Consider the following 23,711-nt stretch of genomic DNA (forward strand, 5'->3'; position numbering starts at 1 on the left):
GCCCTTAGTGAGCATGTGGCTGTGTGGTGACTCAGATTGGCAAGTGAGTTTTTTCTGTGGGGTAGTTCCCTGTTTGATCAGCAGGCTGATCGGATTTGTCTTGTGGTGCTGACTGTTTTATGGCCACAAGTGGGCTGAGGGTGTAGGAAAGCAGAAACAGGGAATAAATTGCTATTTTGATGGCAGACTGCAGATAGACTACAAGGAAAAATGGTGTGTTTATTTTAATGTTTAGTGTGATGCAGTAATGAATGTGTTGTAGGCAACTTGCTGTGTCTTTAACTCTATTCAGCTTGCTGAATTGTGAACTATCAAAGATTTGGTCAGCAAAAGGTGTTCCTGTTGCTTCAGGTTGAGCCACAGCCTATTGTATGGCTGTTTGTTTCTCCTTTAATCCTGAGGGCGTGGGAGGGGAGTAGGAGAGGAAGTGCTTGCTGGCTTTAAGCTGAGGTCTCTAGCGTTTGCTCTTTCTTATCGCTGAAAGATATGGTCGGGGTTTTTTCTACTTAAAACTGTAAAACAGCTTTGAAAAACCATTTTTAATTCCCCCTATTGTCCCCCTGTTTTCGAAAAGACTGTATTAAGTTATTGATTGCATGTACTGAATGTGACTTAATGGTAATACTTGGAAAAAACTGGTTAAAGAATTCCAGTAGTGCATGGAGGTTTTACATTTGAAATGGGAAATAGCACTAGATAGGACCTTAACCGTTCTACATTATATGATTTTTGTCCTTATTCTCAGCCACTGATTGAATGACTCCTTTCCAAAACTGAAAAAGCAAATTGGTGTTTAGTTTTTGAGAATGCTCACCTTCTAAAAAATAACAATGGTCACGGTCTAGTTCTTTCTTGATCTTGATCAATTCCAGTTCAAGACCTCTAATTTCACCTTTCCCCCCCCTTTTTTAAAGTTTTGACTCTTGAGCTTCTTTTAGCTTAACTTTTTTAAAAAATCAATTTCTCTTCCTCTCCACTACTCATTGTGATTTCAGGCCACTACGTTTTAAGATCCTTTTCATTTTGTCTGTGGAGGTTATGTGTAGCACAGGAGAAAATATGCATTGAAAGTCAATGGAGTGTTTTATTTGCCTTGTATACTTAGTTGGTATGTGATGAAGCACAATTGTAACATGCTTTCCAACGTAAACCCCTAGTATACAAAAGGCAGGATTGCGTTTTTTATTTTCAGTGGTTTTGCAGGCATGCAACAGCTATGCCTGTTTTTCTGCTGGCAGACAGCCAGTGCACACCTGAATCATACCTACCATGTTCTTCTTTCAGACTCATCTACTTCCCCCTGTCTCTGAACATTTTATCAAGGCCAAGTGACTTGTTAAATGTTTTTAATTGTATTAGGGTTTCCCCTTAAGTACTGTCCTGTTGTCCACACCTATCTGTTTCTGCTCCTCCCTGGATCTGACAGTTGTGTAACTCTTAGGCTGGTGAGTGGGTAGGTTGACTTGCCATGTGTCATATGGCTGTTGAATTGGATGTGATTGAGTGACAATAGTGGAGGATGGGAAAGAATGCCTTTCTGACAGCAGTGACTGACTGGTGCAATGGTTTGACCCAGGCCAGCAGCTAAGCAAGGGTGCCTGGCACTAGCATATTTCTATAGGCTGATGTTTTCCTTTCGGTCAAGAAAGGTAGGAGAGGGATATGCTGTAAGTATTACTTCAAGAGTCACTTTTGAACACTGGCACTGTTTTCTGTTACTAATTAACTCAAGTTAGCTTTGTCTGGCAGATAAGGAGCAACCTATTAGGGAGTGAATGCTGTGAAGGAAAGCTATGATGTAGAGTTGGTTGTGGAACACTGTTTAGAATCCTGAATCTATGGTCAGCTCAGCTCTTCTGGAATCCCACTGAAGCGTGAGATTGAAGGAGAGCCTATTCCTGCTCTTCTTCTGTGATGCTGGCAGCACGTTCAGAGTCTTCTTAAACATGCTCTGGAGCTTTGTGCAGCTTTCCTTAAGATGCCTGAACTCTAATTTGGCAGAAGAGAATCTGAAGTGGAAGAAAACAAAAGCTAGATTTAACGTTCAGTTGAGTGAGTGATTTGAAGCAGGAATGTATGTGCATCAGTACTGGCACGATGTCTTGTTTGGCTGGTATTGATGGCAGCATAGGAGGAGGATTACTGGGGGACCTTTACTGCCTGTGAAGCTGCATGATTATCTTGCTGCATCCTTTCAAGCTTGCTAGGTGGAACTTATGAATCTCAGCTAATTCACTGTGGGATCAGACAAATGTCAGCATAGGACATCTCAGAAAAAGATGAGGAAGGAGGAAAGAGGGAGTGCCTCTGAGCTGTAACCTGCAGTTAAACTGGTTCAGCTACATTATAAAGATCCTCTCAAGGGGAAGAAATCTTTTCAACAAGACCAAGATGTTTAAATCTTGCTTTAAGAGTAATTCTGTCAGTTTAATAAGAGACCAGTGCCTACAGGTGATTCTGGGTTTTCTCTTTGATCTTTCAGTTTTCAAATCTCTCTAACATCTATGAGGCCCTTAAAAAAGAGTAATAGTGTAGTAGGCCTCCACAGTAATGTAGTAGTAGTATTTCTGTGGTCTTAAATATGGACAGAGAAGTATAAGAAATGAGTATTTGATAATAGTATATTATACAGCCTTACTTGTATCATTGCAGTCTTCTTGTGTTTCTCTGCTTCCATGTTTGCTTCCTTATGAGATCTACTCGAGCTGTGACAATGGTTGCTTATATATGCCTTATTCCTCCCACCTTCACATGCAGACAAAACCTGCACATGTATATTTGTTACACAAAATGTAGTTATATATTCATATATATTTATTATATAATATTATATATAGAAAAAATCTTATTCACGTATAAAACACAGGAAAATATAGAGTCATAGAATAGTTTAGGCTGGAAAAGCTCTCCAAGATCATAAAGTCCAACTGTTATCCGAACACTGCCATGTCCACCACTAAACCATGTCCATAAGTGCCATATCTATACACCTTTTAACTATCTCCAGGTTTGGTAACTCTGCCACTTCAGACTTGTGTTCCAGACCTTTCTCTAGCTCCTTTGCCCTTCTTAGACACACTCCAGCGCCTCAGTGTTCTTCTTGTAGTGAGGGGCCCAAAACTGAACACAGCACTTGAGGCACAGCCTCACCAGTGCTCAGTACAGGGGGATGGTCACTGCCCTGCTCCTACTGGCCACACTATTGCTATTACAGGTCAGGATGCTGTTGGTCTTCTTGGCCACCATGGACACATGGCTATCAATCCCTAACATTCTGGCTCATGTTCAGCCATTGTTCACTTACACTCCCAGGTCCTTTACCTCTGGGCTGATTTCCAGCCCCTCCTTCCCCAGCCTGCAGCTCTGCACGGGGTTGTTGTGACCCAGGTGCAGGACTGACACACAGCCTTGTTTAACCACACACAACTGGCCTTGGCCCATGGATCCAGGCTGTCCAGATCCCTCTGCACAACCTTCCTGCCCTCCAGCAGATCAACTTGGTGTCATCTGCACACTGACTGACAGTGCACTCGGTCCCCTCATCTTGATCATTGATAAAGATATTAAACAGGACTGGACCCAATGCTAACCCTGGGGAGCACCACTGCTGACTGGACGCTAACTGGACTTAACTCCATTCCACACCATTCTCTGCCCTGGCCATCCAACCAGTTCTTAACTCAGCAAAGAGTGCATCTGTCCAAGACATGGGAGTCAATTTCTTCCAGGAGAATGCTGTGGGAAGTGGTGACAATGGCTTTACTAAGTCAAGGTAGACAACACCCATAGCCCTTCCCTCATCTACCAAGTGGATCACCCTTCCACAGCAGATGATCTGGTTGGTCAAACAGGACCTGCCTTTCCTAAACCCTTGCTGATCCCCAGGTTGTCCTGTACATGCCATATGATGACACTCAAGATGATCAGCATCAGAACCTTCCCCCACACTGAGGTCAGGCTGACAGGCCTGTAATTAGTTTCCCAGATCCTCCTTCCAACCCTTCTTGCAGATGGCTGTCATGTTGGGTAGCCTCCAGTAAATTAGAGCTTCTCTCATTAGCCAGGACTGCTGGTAAGTGACTGAAGAGTCTTGGTGTGCACTTCCATGAGCTCTCTCACTAGCCTTGCATGGATCCCATCCAGCCCCAGGTGCTTGTAAGTCTAAGTGGTTTAGCAGGTCACATTTGTCCCCCTGTTCCTTTCTTTCCACTCAGGGGTCTTGTTACCTGAAGAACAATTGGTGTCACTATTAGAAACTGAAACAAAGAAGACAGTATCTCAGCCTTTCCGTATAATTTCTCACTGTGATTCCCTCTGCAATCAATAAAGGATGGAGATTTTCCTTAGCTCTCCTCTTGTTGCTAATGTGCTTATATATACATTTTTATTGTCTCCCATGGCAGTAGCAAGATGAAACTCTATTTGTGTTTTGGCCCATCTAGTTTTCTCCATCCATAACTTAATGACACCAGAGATGCTTGCATCGTCTTTCAAAGGTCATAAACTCTCCTTTCCATCCTGAGTTCCAGCCAAAGCTCTTTCTTTAGCCAGGTCAGTCATCTTCTCTCTCTAGTGGCCTGCTGGCTGTGCCTTTAGGATTTCCTTCTTGAAGAATATCAGGTACTCTGTAGAACAATCTAAACAGGCCAAATTCTGCCCTCTGGAAGTCCTAGGTAGCAGTTCTTTCGACTCTTCCTACTTTTCCAAGAATTAAAACTCCATAATTTTGTGATTGTTGACAGCCTCCAACTGTCCCAGCAGCAACCAGTCCTCAGATGACAAACAAAAGGTCCAGTGGGCCCCCACCCACAATGGACTCACTCAGCTTCCTGACACAGTCAGTATTTTCTACACATTCCAGGAACCTCCTAGACTGTTCCTTCTTTGCTGCATTGTATTCCCAGCAGATACCTGTTACATTGAAGGCCCCATGAAAAAAAGGACTAATGACTATGAGACTTCTCCCAGCTGCTTGCAGACTATTTTGTCTGTCTCTTCTTCCTGGTTGGGTGTTCTATGACTCCCACCATGGTTTCTGCCTTGTTGGCCTATTACCCTGATTCCTGCCCATAAACACTTAACCCTATCATCACCATTATTAAACTTTAGACAACCAAAACAATCACAAACATACTGGCTACCCACCATCCATTGTAGCACTTGAGTTGTGCCATCATCCCACTGTGCTTCCATGGTGATAGCTATGTCATAGTTTTCCAGCTGCACAATGGCTTCCAGCTCCTCCTGTCTGTGGCCTATGCTGCATGCATTGGTTTAGATGCATTTCACCTGGACAATTAATCCTGCCACCTTGTTTGGGGGTGAGGTTTTCCTATGTGACAGTTTTCAAACACTGGTGGTTTCTAGGACATCAGTAGCCCTTGTGTGTTTGCTGCAATGTGGATCTCAATCCCCTGCCTCCACTGAGACTGAAGGACCTCACTAAGCACACTGCCCCTTAAATACTGGCAGGCTGTCCTCAAGCTTATTTCTAGCATGCCTGATTTTTTTTATCCCTTCCCCTTTTAAATTAGTTTAATGAGCCCTGCTCACACCTATGCAAAAATCTTTTCCACCACTTTGAGACAGGTATAACCCATCTGTTGCCAGCAGGCCATGGTGTCATGTAAACCAGCTGTGGATCAGGAAACCCAGAATTCTGCTGGTGGTGCCAGTTATGGAGCCAGATGTTATATTCTGCTTGATCTTCCAGTGATGTTTCCTCTCTCATCCTTTGCAGCTGGGCGTATAGAGGAAAAACTATTTGTGTTCTGATTCTGTAACCAGTTGTCCCAAGGACATTATTGTGCATGCATTATTTTACATATAGAAGTTCTCTTTCTTTATAAAAAGTATTCTTGGTTACATATTTTTAAAATGATCAGGTGACTGTATAAAAAGTTACTGCTGTGAGATACTGGAACTTTTTTGTTAGCTGTCTATGACTTCTTATGTGAACTATTGCATTAAGGGTGGTAGAATTTTATGTGCCCTGATATTAGTCCTGGCGAAGCAATGATGCTGTTAACACTTTAATAAATTTAGGGGTTGTCTGTAATACTTTTTGAAATCCTCCAATCTTTTTCAGTTGTATTTAGTGCACTGACCAGTGTAGTATACCAGTAACAAATTTCACTTATTTTTCTTCTGTGGATAAAAGTATCAACTTTGGGAGTGTTTTAACTATATATACATAGTTAAATATATAGTTATATGGATGGATATATTTCATTACGCATACAATATGTAAAGTAAAGAAGATATGAGGAGCTCATCTTTTAACCCTTCTGTTACGAAAAGGAGAATAACCTCACATTTTCTTATTCCTGTTCAGGATGAGACCTTATGCCCTGTATTCCATAGCAAACCAACAGTCCACAAAGACCTGTGTGAGATGTTTCAGATCACCAAAAATTCAGAAGTAGAAGCAGGAAAACAAGTCCCTTTCAGAAATGATCTTCTGCTACCTTATCTTGATGGCCTGTGAAACCACAGCCTTTGAGGAATGCCATCAGTGCTTTCTGCATCTTGTTCTGCCATCTTGCCAATATTAAGAATCTTTTACAAATTTCTCATTAAGATTTACTTACCTCCTTCTGACAGGATAGTTCTTTAATTAAAGTAGCTGGTGAGGAAAAGTTGACATGAGTGAATAAGGACTGTTGAGGTTTTTTCAGCTGCCTTTAAAAGGTATATGTCTGAGAGACTCAGCAGCGTGTCTACTGTAGAAAGGTTCTTGGTTTTGCTAGAAGAGAGATGGAGAGGGACTTTTTACAAGGTTATGTAGTGATAAGAGAAGGGGGAGTGGCTTCAAACTGATGACGTAGGTTAGATTAGATATTAGGAAGAAATTCTTTGCTCTGGGGGAGGTGAGGTACTGGCACAGGTTTCCCAGAGAAGCTGTGGGTGCTCCATCCTTAGCAGCGTTCAAGGCCAGGTTGAGCGGGGCTGTGGCCACCTAATCCAGGTGTCCCTGCCCACGACAGAGTATTGGAGCTAGATGGCCTCTAAGGTCCCTTCCAATCCAAGTCTTTCTATGACAATACTCTTCTGCCCTTAATGAGCTGGGGAGAGGAAGTCCTGTCCTGGCCTTCTTTTGTTGCATAATTTGGTACAGGTTAGCAAGAATTCATTCTGAACAATGATAACTTGTTGGGATTTTGTCTTTGGAGACTTTTTTTTCCTCTGCTGAGAGGAAACCCGGGGTATGGGTGCTTCCATGGGTTAGTTATTATTGTCATAAGCAACAAAGCTAGAGAAGGTTTTGCAGATGCTTTTTCCTTGATGCTGGATAGTGAAACTACAGCTCTTAACACTATTACCTTATGGCTGCTTTTTCTTTTTTCTTTCCCAATCTATGTATGACAGTACCAGACTGTACAAAAAAAAAAATTCAGTTTCACTACCTAGGGACTGCAGGCTCATTAATTTAATAAATGTGGGTTCAAAAGTGCTTAAATAGAACCTGGCTACTTTAACACACGTTATCTCAAAGTGCTTATGAGCACTGCTGTGCCAGCATCTGTTTCAGAGTTCAAAGGTTCTTGGTGGTTTTGGCTGCTTTGGACTAATATCAATGCAAAATAACATATATTATCCTATACACAATGCGAACCTTTGAGAAAGGATTGCTTAGCTTTATAATTTTGAACTGTATGTGTTACACATGCAGAGTAACGTAGAAATTAAGACCCTTGTGATCACAACGTATGTCTGAGAACTGAACCAGCATAAGCACAAGTTAGTGCTCCAAAAGGCCAGCTTCATCTTACCTCTCTTTGGAGACTTTGGTACATATACTGTAGCAGATTCATTTAAAACGTGCTTGCATCAACAGTGTTAATGTTGCTTAAATTCAGTCTATTATTTTGACTTCCACGTTAAATGTTAGCCTGAATTTCAATACTGTAACTTTTTAAATGGTTAGCCTGTTTCTCTGGTAGGTTTTCAGTTGAAACTTTAATTCTTTTTCAGAATACGCCACTTCAACAAATAGACCTCAGTGTAAAATGGTGTGGTTTACTGTTAATTTGCTGTTTGGTACGTGGACTCTAGCAGAGCACCATAGTTACTTTAGTGTCACAATACCTCAGTGCTTTCAGAAGGACAGGCTGCCACTTCAGTGCAGCGTTATGAATAGCACATGAACTGGAGTCTTAAGATGGAATGTTAGGGACAGTCTTGCCACTTGCTGTCAAAACTGTACAGTGCTTCTGGATTGCGATAGTGCTGCATGTCTTATTTGAGAGTTTTGCAAGACTTCTCTCTTGCACAGTCTGTAGACTTCTCTTACCGTAATCAGTCACCCTCATAATGCTTGTCAGCGTGGTTCATACTATGTTGCCTTGCAAGAGTCTGTAATTTTTTCACTTTATGCTTATTTGCCACAGTCCTGCCTCAGAACTATCGTCACAACCTACTGCTCTGACACTTCCTTCTAGTATTTCCTGTTTGTCATGGCTTTTGTTGCTGTACAAAGCTCTATGCATTGTTGCATTTTTTTTTTTATTTTCTGTCCCTTGCATTATCTACTTTTTGACCCTCCTGGTCAAAGTTGCATTCTTCAGACTCTCTCTTTTCATTGGCATTAAAGGGCCTATTTCCTGTTATGTTTGTGAACATTGGTAGAAAGATTTCTGCCTGGGGTAAGTTATCTGAATTACTGCTTTTTTTACTTCGGTCTGACCATCCCTTGGCAGTTAAATGCTCAGCAAGTCTATTTCAATTTACCTCTGCAGAGCCCAGGCCTGGACTCAAAAATAGCATTGGGACATAATCTGCCTTGTTCTTCTGTCTTTTTGGTCAACCCACTGTTTATTTTCTGTAACATTATGCTCATGATATCTAGCTGCTAACCTACCTGAAAGGCAAACATGCAGGCTGGGCTGGGGCTGATTAGGCATCAAATGCCATTGTGCCACTTCAGGGAAAAGAATATTCTGGAGATCTACTGGAATCTCTTCTCTTGCTGGAGGTTCTTCATAGTTCAGTAATTTTACTTGGTGAAAGTTTAAAATGAGAATTGATATAGTTAGGTATACATTGCAAGAAAATAGTCTTTCAATCTGACTACTCTTCACAGCAGAGAACTGCAGTGTGTGGTATGTATGTTAATTTGCAAATTTTATGTTTCTGCAGATACTTGCCCTTCAGTTACTTGTGTATATGTATTTTCTCAGTGCAAATTCGATTGTATACTGGCCCATTGTTAGACAGTGGTTTAGCACAGAAGACCAAAAGAAACTAAGCCTCTGCGAATAAAAGAGATTGGATCCAGAAAGGTTTGAAATATACCCAAGTAATGTGATTAAAACCAAACGAGGTTAGATGTTGGTGCCAAAAAATTGATGTATTTTATTTAATAGTAAAAGAGGCAAAGAGAAAGAGAAAAGAAAGCAGAAGGAGATAGAGAAGGAAGCGTGCGTGGGGGGTGTGGGACAGGGGGAGAGTGGCAGGGGTTCGGGGGAAGCTCATCACCCATCCCAGGGTCCCAAGGACGTCTCGTTGCTCCCCTCCATTGCTCCTCTGGGTGCTGAGGGTGTCCCGTCCCTACCGCCACAGCCGAAGCGTCCAGAATGCAGCGGATTAATTAATGCACGCTTTGGGCAGGGGGAGCGCCCAGGGCCTCCCTTGCAGGGCGCCAGCGGGACCCTGAGGGCCTGGGGCATCCCCTGTGGTGCTCTGGGCTGGGTCTGGGCACCCCTTTGGGGGCCCCTGATGGGCCAGGACACCCCTGTGCTGTGGGCAAGCTTTTCCCGGGGGAAGGGGCCCGCAGCTGATCTCTGCACAGCGCGGGATGGGCGGTCACTGAGCTCTGAGCAGAGGCTTTTCCAACACGCACCCAAAACCTCTCTCCCCACCCTTGGGTGCCAGGGTCTGTGCGAAGCTGGCAGCTGACAGCCCCGGGCTGCGGTCCCCACTCCAAAGGGGCTCAGCTTGATTCCTGTGTGAATATATTCTCTCCCCAGACCCGGGTTTACTGTATCTTATCTCCATCAGCGAGCAGGTCAGGGTCTCAGTCAGAAGGCCCGTTCAGGGTGTGGTGGTCTTCTCTGCAGACTTTGTAATACAGTTTTGCTATAATAGGCAAAAGTCTTTCACGAGAATGTTTAAGTCATAAATGATAACGTTCAGTCTCCAACACCCATCAATCTTTCAGAATTCAATCTTGTGTTCGTTTATACAGGTGTGTAGGATTAAGCATTCGTTTTAGTGAGTTGTGATGTTATTGCCAGCACATTTTATATATTCAGTGTGGCAGTTAGGGACAGGGTTTAGTTGTGGACTTGGTAGTGCTGGGTTAACAGTGTGACTTGATGATCTTAAATGTCTTTTTCAAAACCTAAACAATTCTGATTCATTGCTGAAATACCAGTAAGTGTTTCACATTGCATGTAAAAGTTTATCTGTGGTTCTGACCCAGCCTGCTGTCAGGATTTTTATACTACAGTTAATTGATCCTTAATGTTTTCTTGGAGTAGTTAACAAATTGATCAGTAGGATCAACTGTTTCCCCTGTGCTTTCAGTTTCTTCTAAATTTTGCATAACTTGATGCAGGAAAAAGCACCCGAGCCTTTTGTTTTCTGCCTTGTTTACAGTAGATTGTTTTTTATGATTGTTTTGTTATAGTACTGTGAGTTTTAATGCTGTAGAGGAAGGCAGAAAAATCTCGTCTCTGCTGCAGTTTGAAAATAGTCGTATTCCTGTTGCTTAAAATGCATAGTGTAAAATGCATTAACGTATAATATCTAATAAGTTAAATAAGGCTGAATGTCATGCTAAGGTTTCTTTAGGCATTGCCTTTGACATCAGCTGTTTACATCAACTTTGACATCAACTATTGGATAGAAAAATAACCGTTTTCTCAACAACTTGACTTAATTCTTTTTGCAGCAATTTTAACTCCCTAGCTTTCTTAGTTCTGACTGTATTTTGAATGGCTTTTTCTAGCATATTTTTTTGAGTGGTGTTATATACTATTTCTCATTGCAGGCGCCTCCATCTCAATAAGAAAGCCACAGACAAGCAGCCATATAGCAAGCTTCCTGGTGTTTCACTTCTAAAGCCGTTAAAAGGCGTGGATCCTAACCTGATCAACAACCTAGAAACCTTCTTTGAGCTGGATTATCCTAAAGTATGTATATTATTTAGTGTCTTTTTTTTTTTCTTCCTATGCCTCAAAAAGTCATATGACAAGCTTGGATGAGAGCTATGCTGCTTGATTGTCTTGGATTGTTCTTCCTTCTGCAGAAAATTTGTAAATACGTATTTTACATGTTGCAAACAAAACTTACTCCTTTTTAAAAAGCTGTATATTGAGGAACATGTCCAAGGCTTAGGGGGGAAACGTACTCTACACTTCACTAAGATTTGCTTAATCATTGTTCCTGTATTGTGGTGTTTATAGATTTTAAGTGTATCTTACTGCTGTAAGAGATCACTTGAGAAGCAAGAAATTCTCCTCAGTTGACTACTTCTCAGTAAGAGATCCTCCAATAGAGAACACTTAACTGATAGCCTGAAATTTTTTGATGGTTCTTACTGATGGCTCATCTAATTAAGAGCTGCTCAATGATGAGGTAGTGTACCTCACCAGTTGTTGGTAGGTAGGGCAGTCTCTAAGCCATTCTTGGTGATGGAAAGCAAATAATTCATAAAGGCTCACATTTGCTGTTAAGCACTGTTTGAATTTGTAAGACAAGTGATAAGCAAAATAATTGATAAGTGTGTCAGATGCTCTCCTTGCTCTAAAGAGCTTAAAAGAAGTCTACAAATGTTTGCTGTATCATTCAATAATATTTAGAGTAAGCTCCTGTGGATGGGAAAAAGAGTACACTTTTTACTTAATTTGTGTCTGAATTCTGAAATTTGAAATTTAGCTTTAATGTAAAAACTCCTCTTTTTTCAGTTCTTCTCAAAACTACATATGACACTGCTGTTCAGTTGCAAAAGGTCAAAGGTTTGTGTAAGCTGTATAGCAAGTTTTGTTTGTGTATTCTAACTGAGAGCCTTAAACTGGCATCTAAGCAGGCAGGGTAAAACAAATTAAAATCCCCTAGCACTTCGAACTAATCAGTAATTGGAATCTTTTTCTGTATGAAGCTTTGGACCTTTTGAAAAGATTCAGATATGAAACGTGTGAATCCTTTCAGCTCATCAAAGTGCAGTAAAGTGTGGCCAAGTGCATTTTAAAGCATACTTGAGGCATGCTGCGTATGCCAGTATTGCAAAGACTGCAAAGAATCTTCAACAGTATCATAAGCTGTTATATGACCTATAATGAACATCAAAACATTATGCAGCTGAAACATTTGACAACAAATAAACCTTGTTTAATAGTTAAAAAAACCAGTTGTGTTGGATCTTGCTTTACAAGAGGTAGTTTTGGTTCTGAAAGGAGTTAATGAGTTCTGAAAACACATGGATAATAATCATAAAGTGTTGGTACTCCACACAAATCTGAGTTTCAGATAGTAGTAGATAATAATTTTTTCCAAGGAGAGTGAAAATGCATGTGTGAATGCTTCCGTTTACTGCAGCAGAGATTAGACAGTATGAGGAAGGTCCCCAAACTGTCTGAAAAAAAATGTTATAGTTACTGTACAGAACTACCTAGAGATGGACTGCAAAAATTAGAACAACAGTATTGCCGGGTATTCAAAGTTCAGCTGTGCAGTGAAATATTATTAGGAAAGATTGATCTGAAATTTTTTCTGGTGAAGCTGAATTCAACCTGCAGTGATAATTATTCTCTTCTGTGATCCTCCATGTATGATATACTTTTCTCTCGAATGGAATCCAGTTATGCTGTCTCAAAACTTACACATATTATTTTTTATTAGTGAAGAGGTCTCACCTTCTGTGCATATTGTAATTTTGCAAAAGGTTTTCTATTCATATTAAATACAAATGAACCTCATGGTATTATTAGTGTAGATAAGCATCTTCGTATTTGTTCTGCTTTTATATACATTTTCTATTTTTTTACTTTGCTGCTGCATACAAAAGCCATTTGTTTTGAATTTTTCTCTTTTCAAATATTGGAGTCTGAAATATCTGGTTTACTTCTAGTTGAATTTCTTGGAGAATATGGATAGAGAAGTGTCATTGCTGCTGTGGATTGAAGATTAATTATATAATGACTTGGAAAACCAGTTTTATTTTACAAATTTAATTTAATGTGAAGTAAAAAATTTTTTCTTCAGTTGTTTATTTCTATGGTGTTTATGCTGTCAAGGTTCTGTTGTGATGAAAGGACCTGTCTGCTTAATGAAACAATTCTTTTAAAATCTATTTTCAGTGCTGTAAGGTGGTAGAAATCAAGCGCTGCATGCTCCTTAGCCAAATTGAGTTTTCATTCTGAGAGGTAGAGATATTTGCCTGATAATTTGTAGTGCTAGAACAAAACTCCCATTTAAATGATTTTAAATTCCTCAATATTCTGAATGGAGTTAGAGTAGCTCAGGCTTTTGTGTATGACAATACCATTTTTTATTGGAAATATATATATATATATATATATATATATATATATATATATATATATATATATATAACTTAATATCTTCCATTGTATGTAATACCCCATCAGAAATTTTCATTATAGAGCCTATAGTGAGCTTCCAAAACTCAGATTATTTTCACTAAATTACTTAAGCAGAAACTAAATGTAGTGAGGTGATAAAATAGTATATGAGAGAATAAGAACTGGTGTGATTGCTACTGGGGATTATTTTTTTCAGCAACTAATGCAAATGTGGTCCAAGAAAACTATTTCTTGTTGTGGTTGAATTTTTCAGTCTTGGACTGTAAAAATCGATTCTGGGTATCTTGATCAGAAATTTGCATTTTCTGTATTTTAGTCTTTATATTGGAGCTTTAATAGCTCTAATTTTGATAGCGTAAAAAAAGTGATATCACGTGAGAAGTATTTAATGAATTTGCTGTTATTGCAAAAGTAGAAATACCTTTACCAAAGCTGCCTCAATGATGAGTGATAGTAGGTGAAGAAAAAACAGTCACTAGTTTGTGTAAGCATGTAGTAGCTACAGTTTTCCCTTACCAGTTGTTGTTTTTTCAACCATTACTCTATTAATAAGAAAATACAGATACGTTACATATACATATTCCTGAGCTTTGTTGTACAATTAAGTGTACATATATACATATACTGGTCTCTGAGTTGTCTTCCAGCTCTGTTCTGCATATGTATCTATAAAGTAAAGGAATGGAAGATTTAGTTCTGAGGTATGCAGTTACAGTGTATCATAACCTCATTTTTTAGTATTTCAGGTGCTGTAATTTCATTTAATATAATATTGGATTTAAGATTCGTATGTGAACAAAAATGGAAATGAAAATAAATATTTTACCGTGTACACCAGAACATCTTATTTCATGACTAATAGAAACCCTTCAATAACAGCAGAAGTAATGTTCATCAGTGAAAGAGTTCGTTGAGATGCAGCCTTAGGTCCTTTTTCAGCAGTACGTGGCTGTGCTTTAGGAAACTAGACTCATTTAGCTGCAAAACAACCCCTTTGTTTTTTATTCTAACAGCAGTCTTTATTTTTTTAGCTTACTACACTATTAAGCTTTATTTTATAGACCGTATGGATATTAGCTGTGTGTATGTAAATATATATGTGAGTGTATACATTTTTGTTTTTACTAGTATGAAGTACTACTCTGTGTACAAGATCATGATGATCCAGCTATTGATGTGTGCAAAAAGCTCCTTGGCAAATACCCAAATGTTGATGCTAGACTGTTTATAGGTAAGCAGTGCAACTTGGAGGTGGGACTCTGACTTGTAAAATGATAGGTTTTCAACTCCATATCGAATACTCTGTATGGGGTTGAAGACTCCATATGTATATGGACTTAAAGAAATAGTTGTCTTCTTCAGCCCATGTTGTTTCTGTAGCTTAATTATCAGCTTACAGTAAAAAGTAAGTTTGTAGTCACAGTCTGTGACATCAGTCCAAGAAAATCTTCTTTAGGAAGAATGATTTGGGTAACCTCCTGCAATTTTTCCTCCTAATTTTAAAACAGTTTAAATCCTGTCTTTGCAGTGAACTAAATGTGCAGGAAGTGACTTAGAGTTGTGGCTGTGTTTGAGCTTGAGGTCCTGCAACAATCCTTTCTCACCTGCTTAGGCTGTATGGCTCTTTCTTCACTTTATATTTGATTTAGTGGAGGAAAGGGGTATTAGAGCAAGGTAGTAAAATGTAGGGGTTTTTTTCTCTCTGATAAAAACCAAACTTGACCATGTCTGTCAGCTGGATGCAAAGGAGTGTTTCTCACTTTATTCTGCTCCTTTTTTATTTTTCTGCTGAAATTACTGTAGAATACAATCTTCATAATCATAGTCTTAAACAATAACAGGTGAATAATGTTTACCTTAAAAGAATGTAGTAATAAGCTACAAGTAATAAGTATAAGTAATAATTTTTATTTTATTTATTTATATTTAAGTTCTACTGCTCCTTTAATTACACTAATCTTGCTATCCTGCCATTTTAAGGAAGCATTTGAATATTTTCCCTTTTTTTTTTCCAACTACAAAATATAGAATTGATGCTATACTTAAAATGTAAATATTTTGTATAAAAGTGGACTTTAGGAATTGGTGGGTAAACATTTACTCTTCTTCAGTTCATATATTGAAATATTTTGGGTATTGAATCTGAATTCCAAAAACTCCCCATACATTAATTTTGTATGATCTTTGTATTTTTTAGGTGGCAAGAAGGTTGGCATCAACCCCAAGATTAATAACTTAATGCCTGGCTATGAAGTTGCCAAATATGATCTAATATGGATTTGTGATAGTGGAATCAGAGGTAGGTGTGTATGTGCTAAGTGTTAAACTGTGCTTATTCACTGTAAGCAAGCAGATTTTGGATACTATTGTAAGTGAGAATATAAGCAGAAACTAAAGTTAAGTCTGAAAAAAGTGTTTTTATGGAATAAAAGATTAACCTCTAATTAAAGGAGAAAATACCTTACCAATTAGACTGTTTCCATTTTATTTGTTGTTGATCATAATAATTGTTAATCACTAATATTATTTTTCTGAAACTGTTCTTATTAGATAGTATGCATCAAAGCATATGTACTCTTGGTACTGGTAATAAAATGAGAATCAGTGTCTCACTGCCGTAGTCTGCTAATGACGAACTGCTCCATCAAGTGTGGTTTTTTCCTTTGTCACTTAGTAACACCAGACACACTGACAGATATGGCCAATCAAATGACTGAAAAAGTGGGCTTGGTCCATGGGCTTCCTTATGTTGCAGACAGACAGGGTTTTGCTGCTACCCTTGAACAGGTGAGTGCAGTGTTCTGGGGGGGGATTTTGTTTCATTCTTTTTTTTGCTTGCAAAGTCTTGCTGAGTGAAAGCTGTATTGTGCCTCTTGTACTTTGTGAGTGAGGAAATGTTTATTTTTAGGGGCAGTCACACTCCAAACTCAGGGTAACTTGGACAACTTCTAAATGCTCCAAAATTCCTCTGTGGTGCTCTGCCTATTGATTCAATATTTAAGTTTATAATATGAAAAATAAAGATTACATGATACACATTTTGCATTTTATATTTAAAATTATTTAAAAACTGAAAAATTGAACTGACAAATGCCTTCTAGTGTTTAGTCAGAAAGGACTAATTAATTCTATTTTGATACTGAAAAGGCACACAAAAATGGCCATGACAAGTCAAAGCTAAGTCCAGCTCACACAGTATCTTATTTCCAGCAGGATTTACAAGCAGAGTCTTTGAGGAAAGTAGAACAAAAGCAAGGCTTATATCCTATTTTCCTGTAATACTGCCTCAGCGTTCTGTAATTTTCAGCTGAGGGACTACCTGAGCAGGAAGCAGACTTGTATATTTACTAATCCTTAATATAACAGTATTTTAGTAAAACCAGATTTTTTAAATCAACTCTTCCCTTCTTTTTTTTTGCATCCATGTAAATTTTTAACACTTATAATTTTCTCTACCTGGAAGTTGCATAGATCTATTTGTTACAGGATCTATATGTGGTTTACTCTGACTCTTATCCTGTAGTGCTATTTCATGTCTCATATTAATTGTAGTGAAAGTGAAAAGTTGATTCCTATCCACCATTTTCATATTACTCATTCTGTCCTATTCTCCCCTCTCCTTTCTCAATAAGTTGTCTTTTGGCAGGATAAAGAGGTTGAGTTTGCTTTTTCTGTTCCTTTTGTCTCAAGGCATGTAATTATATCAGTTTTTATTTGGAGCTGGCATTGGTATAAGGCATTTTGGCCCCGAGGCTACTTGATAGGGATGAAAGAGAAATGTGAGAGATGAAAGTGGGGTGAAATTCAGTACTCCATCATGACTCTAAATGGGGGATGCTTTTGTGCTGATTTTTTAAATTGTTTTATTTTTTTTTATTATACAAGTCTGAATTTTCTCTTACAAGAGAAAAGCAGAGATCTGTAGCACAAATTTCCTAGTACTGCTAATTGTTAGAGCAAGAATTGCACCCCCTGCTTCTGTATTCCTTGAAAAGCTTTTTGCCTGCTGATCCAGTATCCTGCAAGATGAGCATGCCTTTTCTTGAATGAGTTAGTGTACCAGTGTGAAGGCAGTCTAAATAATAAAAGTGAGAGGCACTTGCACTCATTGCCTCTGTTGTTTTGTAGGTCGTTCCTAGTCTTAGGTTACTGAATCTTGTAGAAAGGTTTGCTCACAATCTTGTGTTTTTTCTTCACTGTTTTTGCTTGCAGGTGTGCTGAGTAAACAAATTTCCCATGCTTCCATAGAATCAAATAGTAACTTTCTAAGAATATGTATGCAGGAATGCAATTAATTTTCACAAGAGGAAGTGAAAAGAACATGTCTGTCGTTCTCACCACATAATATATTAATCTTAGCGATTGGTCTATTACTTAATGGATTTTTAATACATATATTCCCTGAGAAAATCTTCAGTAAATTAGAAATGAAATATGAAATGAAGTGCAGTAGTTGAATATGTGGGTTTAAAACCTGCTTATAGATTTGCAAAAACACAGCCAATATCACCAATACACTTCCCAGATTTGGTGATACACTAGGTTTTTTAGAGTGGTACTAAAGGTCTTTCCAAATCATAATTGGCCACATCTAGTTTTTTTTTTACCTTCCATATGTTTTCAGAGGAAAAATTTGTCAGTATAGTACTTACATACAGAGTTTTAAATGCTTTTTTTTTTTTTGGACAGGTCTATTTTGGGACTTCACATCCAAGGTCATATATTTCAGCCAACTTAACTGGCTTTAAGTGCGTAACAGGAATGTCATGCTTGATGAGGAAGGATGTCTTGGACCAAGCTGGAGGACTGATAGCTTTTGCACAGTATATTGCTGAAGATTACTTTATGGCCAAAGCTATAGCTGACCGGTAAGATGACTCTGAACTAAGCTTATTGCTTTAGATGTAGTTTACATCTTTCTTTTTGTTTGCTTTTTGTTTTTTTTAAACACATGGCACATACTGTAAGTACAGGTGTTCATGTCAGCTTCATGTATATATAGCAAATATGTTAATGACATGTGCTTTGTCCTATCCTATTTTAGAAATAATGAAACCATAACATTTTCAATTCCTTTAGGGAAAAGTTTCAGAATTTGGTGTATTAGGATTTTTCCAAAGAAGAGTCTTCATAAAATACTTATTTTTTGCCTATACCCATTGTAATATAGGGCACATATGCCAAAGAAACTTCTCAAGCCTAATAAAATTCTTCTGTGTTTGTTATCTAGTTGGTTTTTTGCATCTCTTGTTTGCACCTTTTTATAATAACAAATTCCTTTTTCAGGGGCTGGAAATTTGCAATGGCCACACAAGTTGCAATGCAAAACTCTGGTTCATATTCTATTTCTCAGTTTCAGTCCAGAATGATCAGGTAAGATTTTGATCTTTACTTCCTCTCCCACCCATCCCCTGCCCCCTTCTGATGGGGACAACCTGATCATGAGAGGGAATACATTTTCCAGGCTGATTTGATCTAATGCCCAGTGTGCTAAAGTTCAGCGCACAGCTTGATGCATACTTCTTTGTTAGTGCTGGGAGAGAGGAGCTGACTTTTTGTTACAAGTGTAAAAAAAAATTAAAATGCACCTGCCCTTAGTACCTTAAGAATGCTATCCATAGTATCTTTGAAAGGGATGGTTTTTGCAGTATTTTATTTGGAGGTGTTAATTAATGAGATCAGCATTTTAGAAAATACCGTGATGGCTCATTTGGTGAGGTGGGAGAGGAGGAGGTAATGAATAATGCAAAGTCAAAACTGATTTGTTTATCTTTTCCAGGTGGGCCAAACTACGAATTAATATGTTGCCTGCCACAATAATTTGTGAGCCAATCTCAGAGTGTTTTGTTGCCAGTCTAGTTATTGGATGGGCAGCTCATCATGTGTTTAGATGGGATATAATGGTATTTTTCATGTGTCACTGCTTGGCATGGTTTATATTTGACTACATTCAGCTAAAAGGTGTTCAGGTATGTAATTTTATTTTCCAGGAGGTTACTAAAATTATTACTGCCATTGACTTCAGCAAAAAAGCTAAGTTTAATTGCAACCATAAAATAATTCTCTTGTGATGTAGGAAATAACAGGTTACTGTTACTTCTCAGTCTTCCAACTTCAGTTATAGTATCATGAAAAGGAGGAAGAGGTTGTAATTTTGTATTTGGTTGTACTTTCCTAGTCTACAAAATTCTGCACTTGCCTCTGACGAAACTCTGAAAGTTTTTGTGTCCCATTAATATTCATGTTTCAAATCTGCTCTACGTGGGCATATACAGAAATTCTAAGCTCTTTTGACAGTACAAGAAAAGAGGATTTGTGGGATTTTATTTTGTGAGGGGCTTTTATTATTTTATTTTAGTTGTCACTTTAGCTTATATTTGTTGAGGTGTATGTATACACATACGTACATTTTTCACTTCGTTTTGGTAATAAGGAGCAAGGAGAACAGCCCTAACGTACTTCCAAGGCTTCATAAAACTTTTAATATAGAAAGGTGCCACGAATGAGAACAGCATTTGTTCTTCTAATGCTGTAGAAAATATTTAATATGGGTAATTGTATCTTGAACAAAAAAATATTCTCGGGTTTTGATGAAGGGTGCTATTGCTATGTAAATCTTATTGTATGCTTTACAAATTTTTTTTAAATGTTTTAAATTACTTTAAAATATCTCTTGAATTATCAGTATGATTAAATACCTTGGTTTCTATTCTTTCTAGGGTGGTGCTCTGTGTTTTTCAAAACTTGATTATGCAGTAGCTTGGTTCATCAGAGAATCCATGACAATTTATATTTTCCTATCTGCTTTGTGGGACCCCACTATTAGCTGGAGGACTGGGCGCTACAGATTACGTTGTGGAGGCACTGCAGAAGAAATCATTGATGTATAGCCACACATTTGTAACTGTGAATGTCAAAAAGAGAAGGGGGAAAGAAAAGTATTATAAGTTGTTTATATACTTCCAAGAAAATCTACCTTCAGTAGTTTTATTACTTGTATGTTTGGTATCTGTTCTTCAATTTATTTTTGCATGGCACTTGCATCTGTGAAAATACATCTGTAGTCTTGGCCAAATGGTACCTTCTCCTATGTACAAATAAAAATAGGGAGAATTGGTCCTGACATCTGCTTTCTATTTAAATGCTCTGCAGTAGACTTTTTTTAAAAAAATATCCTTTGGGATATGAACAGCTTCTTACTCCTTGGTGTGCTAGCCTAGTGAATCTAGGGTTCACATAGCTATTTTTCAGCTGGGTTGCACAAAGTTGTACCTAGTAAAATCACAGAGGTACAGCTGATTTTTGTTTTATCCCACTAAATTGACCTAGTAATGGGACCTTGGGAAAGAAGCTCTGAAATGTTTTATGCCTACCTCTTGTAGTTGCTGCAGAACAATATGAATAGAAAGACTATACTGCTTCGCAAAAACAAACTAAAGTAAACCTGTAGTCTTGTGTTTATATGTATATAGGGAATATTTTAATCACTGCAGTAACCAAAAGTGGACTGAGTTTGATAAGAATGAGTTGGAAGGATTTACTGGTCAGGCATGTATTATGGGCATCTTTTGGCCAAGTCTGATCTGGTTCTGTCTTGAACCTCGTTAAGCACTGTGCTGTAACTAGCCAAGGTGATCCCCTCAGTACTTCCATCCTTTTTTAAGGGGTGTTTGTTTTTCCCTGTGAGTGAATGCTTTCATGGTGGGGGGTGGGGGGTGTTGGGTGTGTGTGTGGGACATAGTAGGGAGTAGAAGGGAGCAGAAATACATTTCAGAAACATTTCACACATGAGCTATTTTCTTACGCAATGTCTTAAGAATGTAATTTCATGATGCAGGTATTTAATATCTTTGTAAAGTGAACATACATACTTATACTAGTCATAATTAAATATTCAATTGCAGTAGATATTGTGAATATATTAAAGGGCCGGGTGAGTTTGCTGTTACTGATTAAAACTGTAGTCTTAATTTAGATATCAAACTAAGTTTACTCTTGGCTGTTTGCCTGTTAGTCTAGCCTTTAAATTGGACTTCTGTATTCCAGTGGTATGACTAAAAGGACTAGATTATAATGCATGCCATGGTTTTCCTCTCGCTATTCCCTGTAACTTGATTTTCAACCTCATTGTGAAATTTCCTAATTTGTGGTGAACTGGACTTGTTTTCTTTGAACACTTCTTAAACAAAAACACAGCAAAGCTAGAGAAGACTGTTGCATAAGCCTTTTGTTTTCATAATTGTATTTATGCTGCTTTACTTTTCTTGATATGGAATATCATATTGTCACCATGAACGTGAACTGCTAATTATAAGGTTATGTCAACAAAGCAGCTTTAAGAGTTGGATGATGATGTGTAGCATATTAGCAATAATGACATGTATTTATAGAAATGGACTTTTTACCTTACTGAGCCAATCCCTTACCCATCATATGCTACACAAGTGTACTGTGTAGGTATTTGTTGCAAAACATACTCTGGGCCAAGATGCTTCATCCACCTTAATATCTCTTTTGCCTTATGGTAATATGGAACTTTTTTAATGGGCATTTCTGTATGAACAAAGGCTTGTAATGCTTCATTCTTTTAATGTGAATCAGGAAGAAGCACTTTTCCTGAGGAAAGTTTTACATTGAAACCTAGTCTAGTTGTGACCCACAAAAACATCCTTTTTTTAATATTGTTTTGACATAGTTGAATTTTACTGACAATATTTGTATTTTCATTTGTTTTTTTCATGAAGTTTGATGCCATTCATTGCACTGCTAAAGTGAAGCTTAGCTTGCTACTTAGCTTTATGCTGATTTCTATGCAGGCAATGGAACAGAACCAAAAAAAGAAAAAAGGCTGAACAGACTTCCGTTTAAAAATCTAGGTGGGGATATTTGTTTAACAGGTGCTTTGGTACTAGTAGAGCCATCTTTGGCTATGTGAAAAATAAAGCTTCACTTAAGCAAATGGTTTCATTTGAGTATTGCTTGGTTGATGATGAAATGGAAACCAACAGTGTCAAATGTTGTAGACAATGCTGCAACAGAACTTCTAAAAGTTATAAACAGCTAATGTGAAGTTATGTTGATCTACAGCTGTGTAGAATACACCATGTTTATTTAAAATAATTGTCTTGTTTTTTCCTTTATTTAAAAATAAATTTTGAATACAATTTGTTTGGAGTACTTTTCCTTTTTTCAAAGATGCTGTAATGTGACAACTTTAAGTGTTTATGGTAGTTTTGTTAGATTATATTTTTAATTAATCTTCACAGCAGTAAAGGGATGTGCCTGTCGAGTTTTTTTGCAACTATACCAGTCTCTTTTAGATTTTATATTTGACTGAAATTAAATCACATGTGCTAAACTGATTTTGAGTTATCCTAAATTTTTTAGAATAACTTCAGTGTACAAAAATTTTACAGGTGAACAGCTTAGTTCCATATCTAGTGTAACTAGCCTAGATTCAGATTTTAGAGATGATATCTTTGCCACAAAACGTGTTGACTTTGAGAAGTAATGTTGATCCTTTGCTTTCAGGTACAGTAACTCGAAAGCACTCTGAACTTGCTCTGCCATCTAACTTGGCTTTTTTTTTGTCTCTTCCCTACCATTTATGGAGATCATGTGAAATTTAGTAAGAGACTGTGTTTATGAAGGAGTTGTTGGAATCCTGTGTGTATGGCATAAACAAACACTGCTGGGAATCACTTGAAAACTATTTATAGAAACCTAAATGTTCCTGAATGTATTTTGTGCTCAGTACATTTGCAGCCACACAGTACAATACTTAAATCCTCTTTGTTCAGTCCTTTTATTACTTTGCTGCCTACTGTTAAATAATGCTGTCATTTTATTCTGTAGTTTCAGTTGAAGTCTTTCTCCCTTGAATTCCTTTTGCCACTCTCCTTATTTCCTGCTGAGTTCTGGCTACCTGCATTTCTTCTCAAGTCTATTTTGACAGAAAAAGCTTGGAAAAGCTTGTCTCTAACCAGCTGTTTTCACAAATCAGTTCTGGGAGCTGTTTCATTCATCTTTAAAAGCTTTTAAGCCTCACACCTAATTTCTGATCATCTAATTTTAGGGTGGGTTTGAGCTCCAGCTGTTCTTGGATTGAACTGGTTCCCCAACAGCTTTGATACTAATGATGGCCATTGAGGCTAAGAAAGACAA

The 23,711-nt window shown here is 38.0% G+C and overlaps 1 protein-coding gene across 1 annotated transcript in view; it reads left to right on the top strand.

Moving 5' to 3' along the window:
• Positions 1-22,711, top strand: part of UGCG (UDP-glucose ceramide glucosyltransferase) — a 35,177-nt gene extending 12,466 nt beyond the window's left edge. Inside the window, exons 2-9 of the mRNA XM_014889223.2 lie at positions 10,994-11,135; positions 14,676-14,778; positions 15,745-15,846; positions 16,222-16,334; positions 18,237-18,415; positions 18,834-18,920; positions 19,327-19,516; positions 20,267-22,711. Of these exons, the coding sequence (XP_014744709.1) occupies positions 10,994-11,135; positions 14,676-14,778; positions 15,745-15,846; positions 16,222-16,334; positions 18,237-18,415; positions 18,834-18,920; positions 19,327-19,516; positions 20,267-20,437 (1,087 nt within the window). The 3' untranslated portion in view covers positions 20,438-22,711. The remainder of the gene's footprint in view (positions 1-10,993; positions 11,136-14,675; positions 14,779-15,744; positions 15,847-16,221; positions 16,335-18,236; positions 18,416-18,833; positions 18,921-19,326; positions 19,517-20,266) is intronic.
• The last annotated feature ends 1,000 nt before the right edge of the window (positions 22,712-23,711 follow it).

The sequence above is a fragment of the Sturnus vulgaris genome, chromosome Z (genome assembly GCF_052056855.1).
Source record: "Sturnus vulgaris isolate bStuVul1 chromosome Z, bStuVul1.hap1, whole genome shotgun sequence".
NCBI classification, from domain to species: Eukaryota; Metazoa; Chordata; class Aves; order Passeriformes; family Sturnidae; genus Sturnus; species Sturnus vulgaris.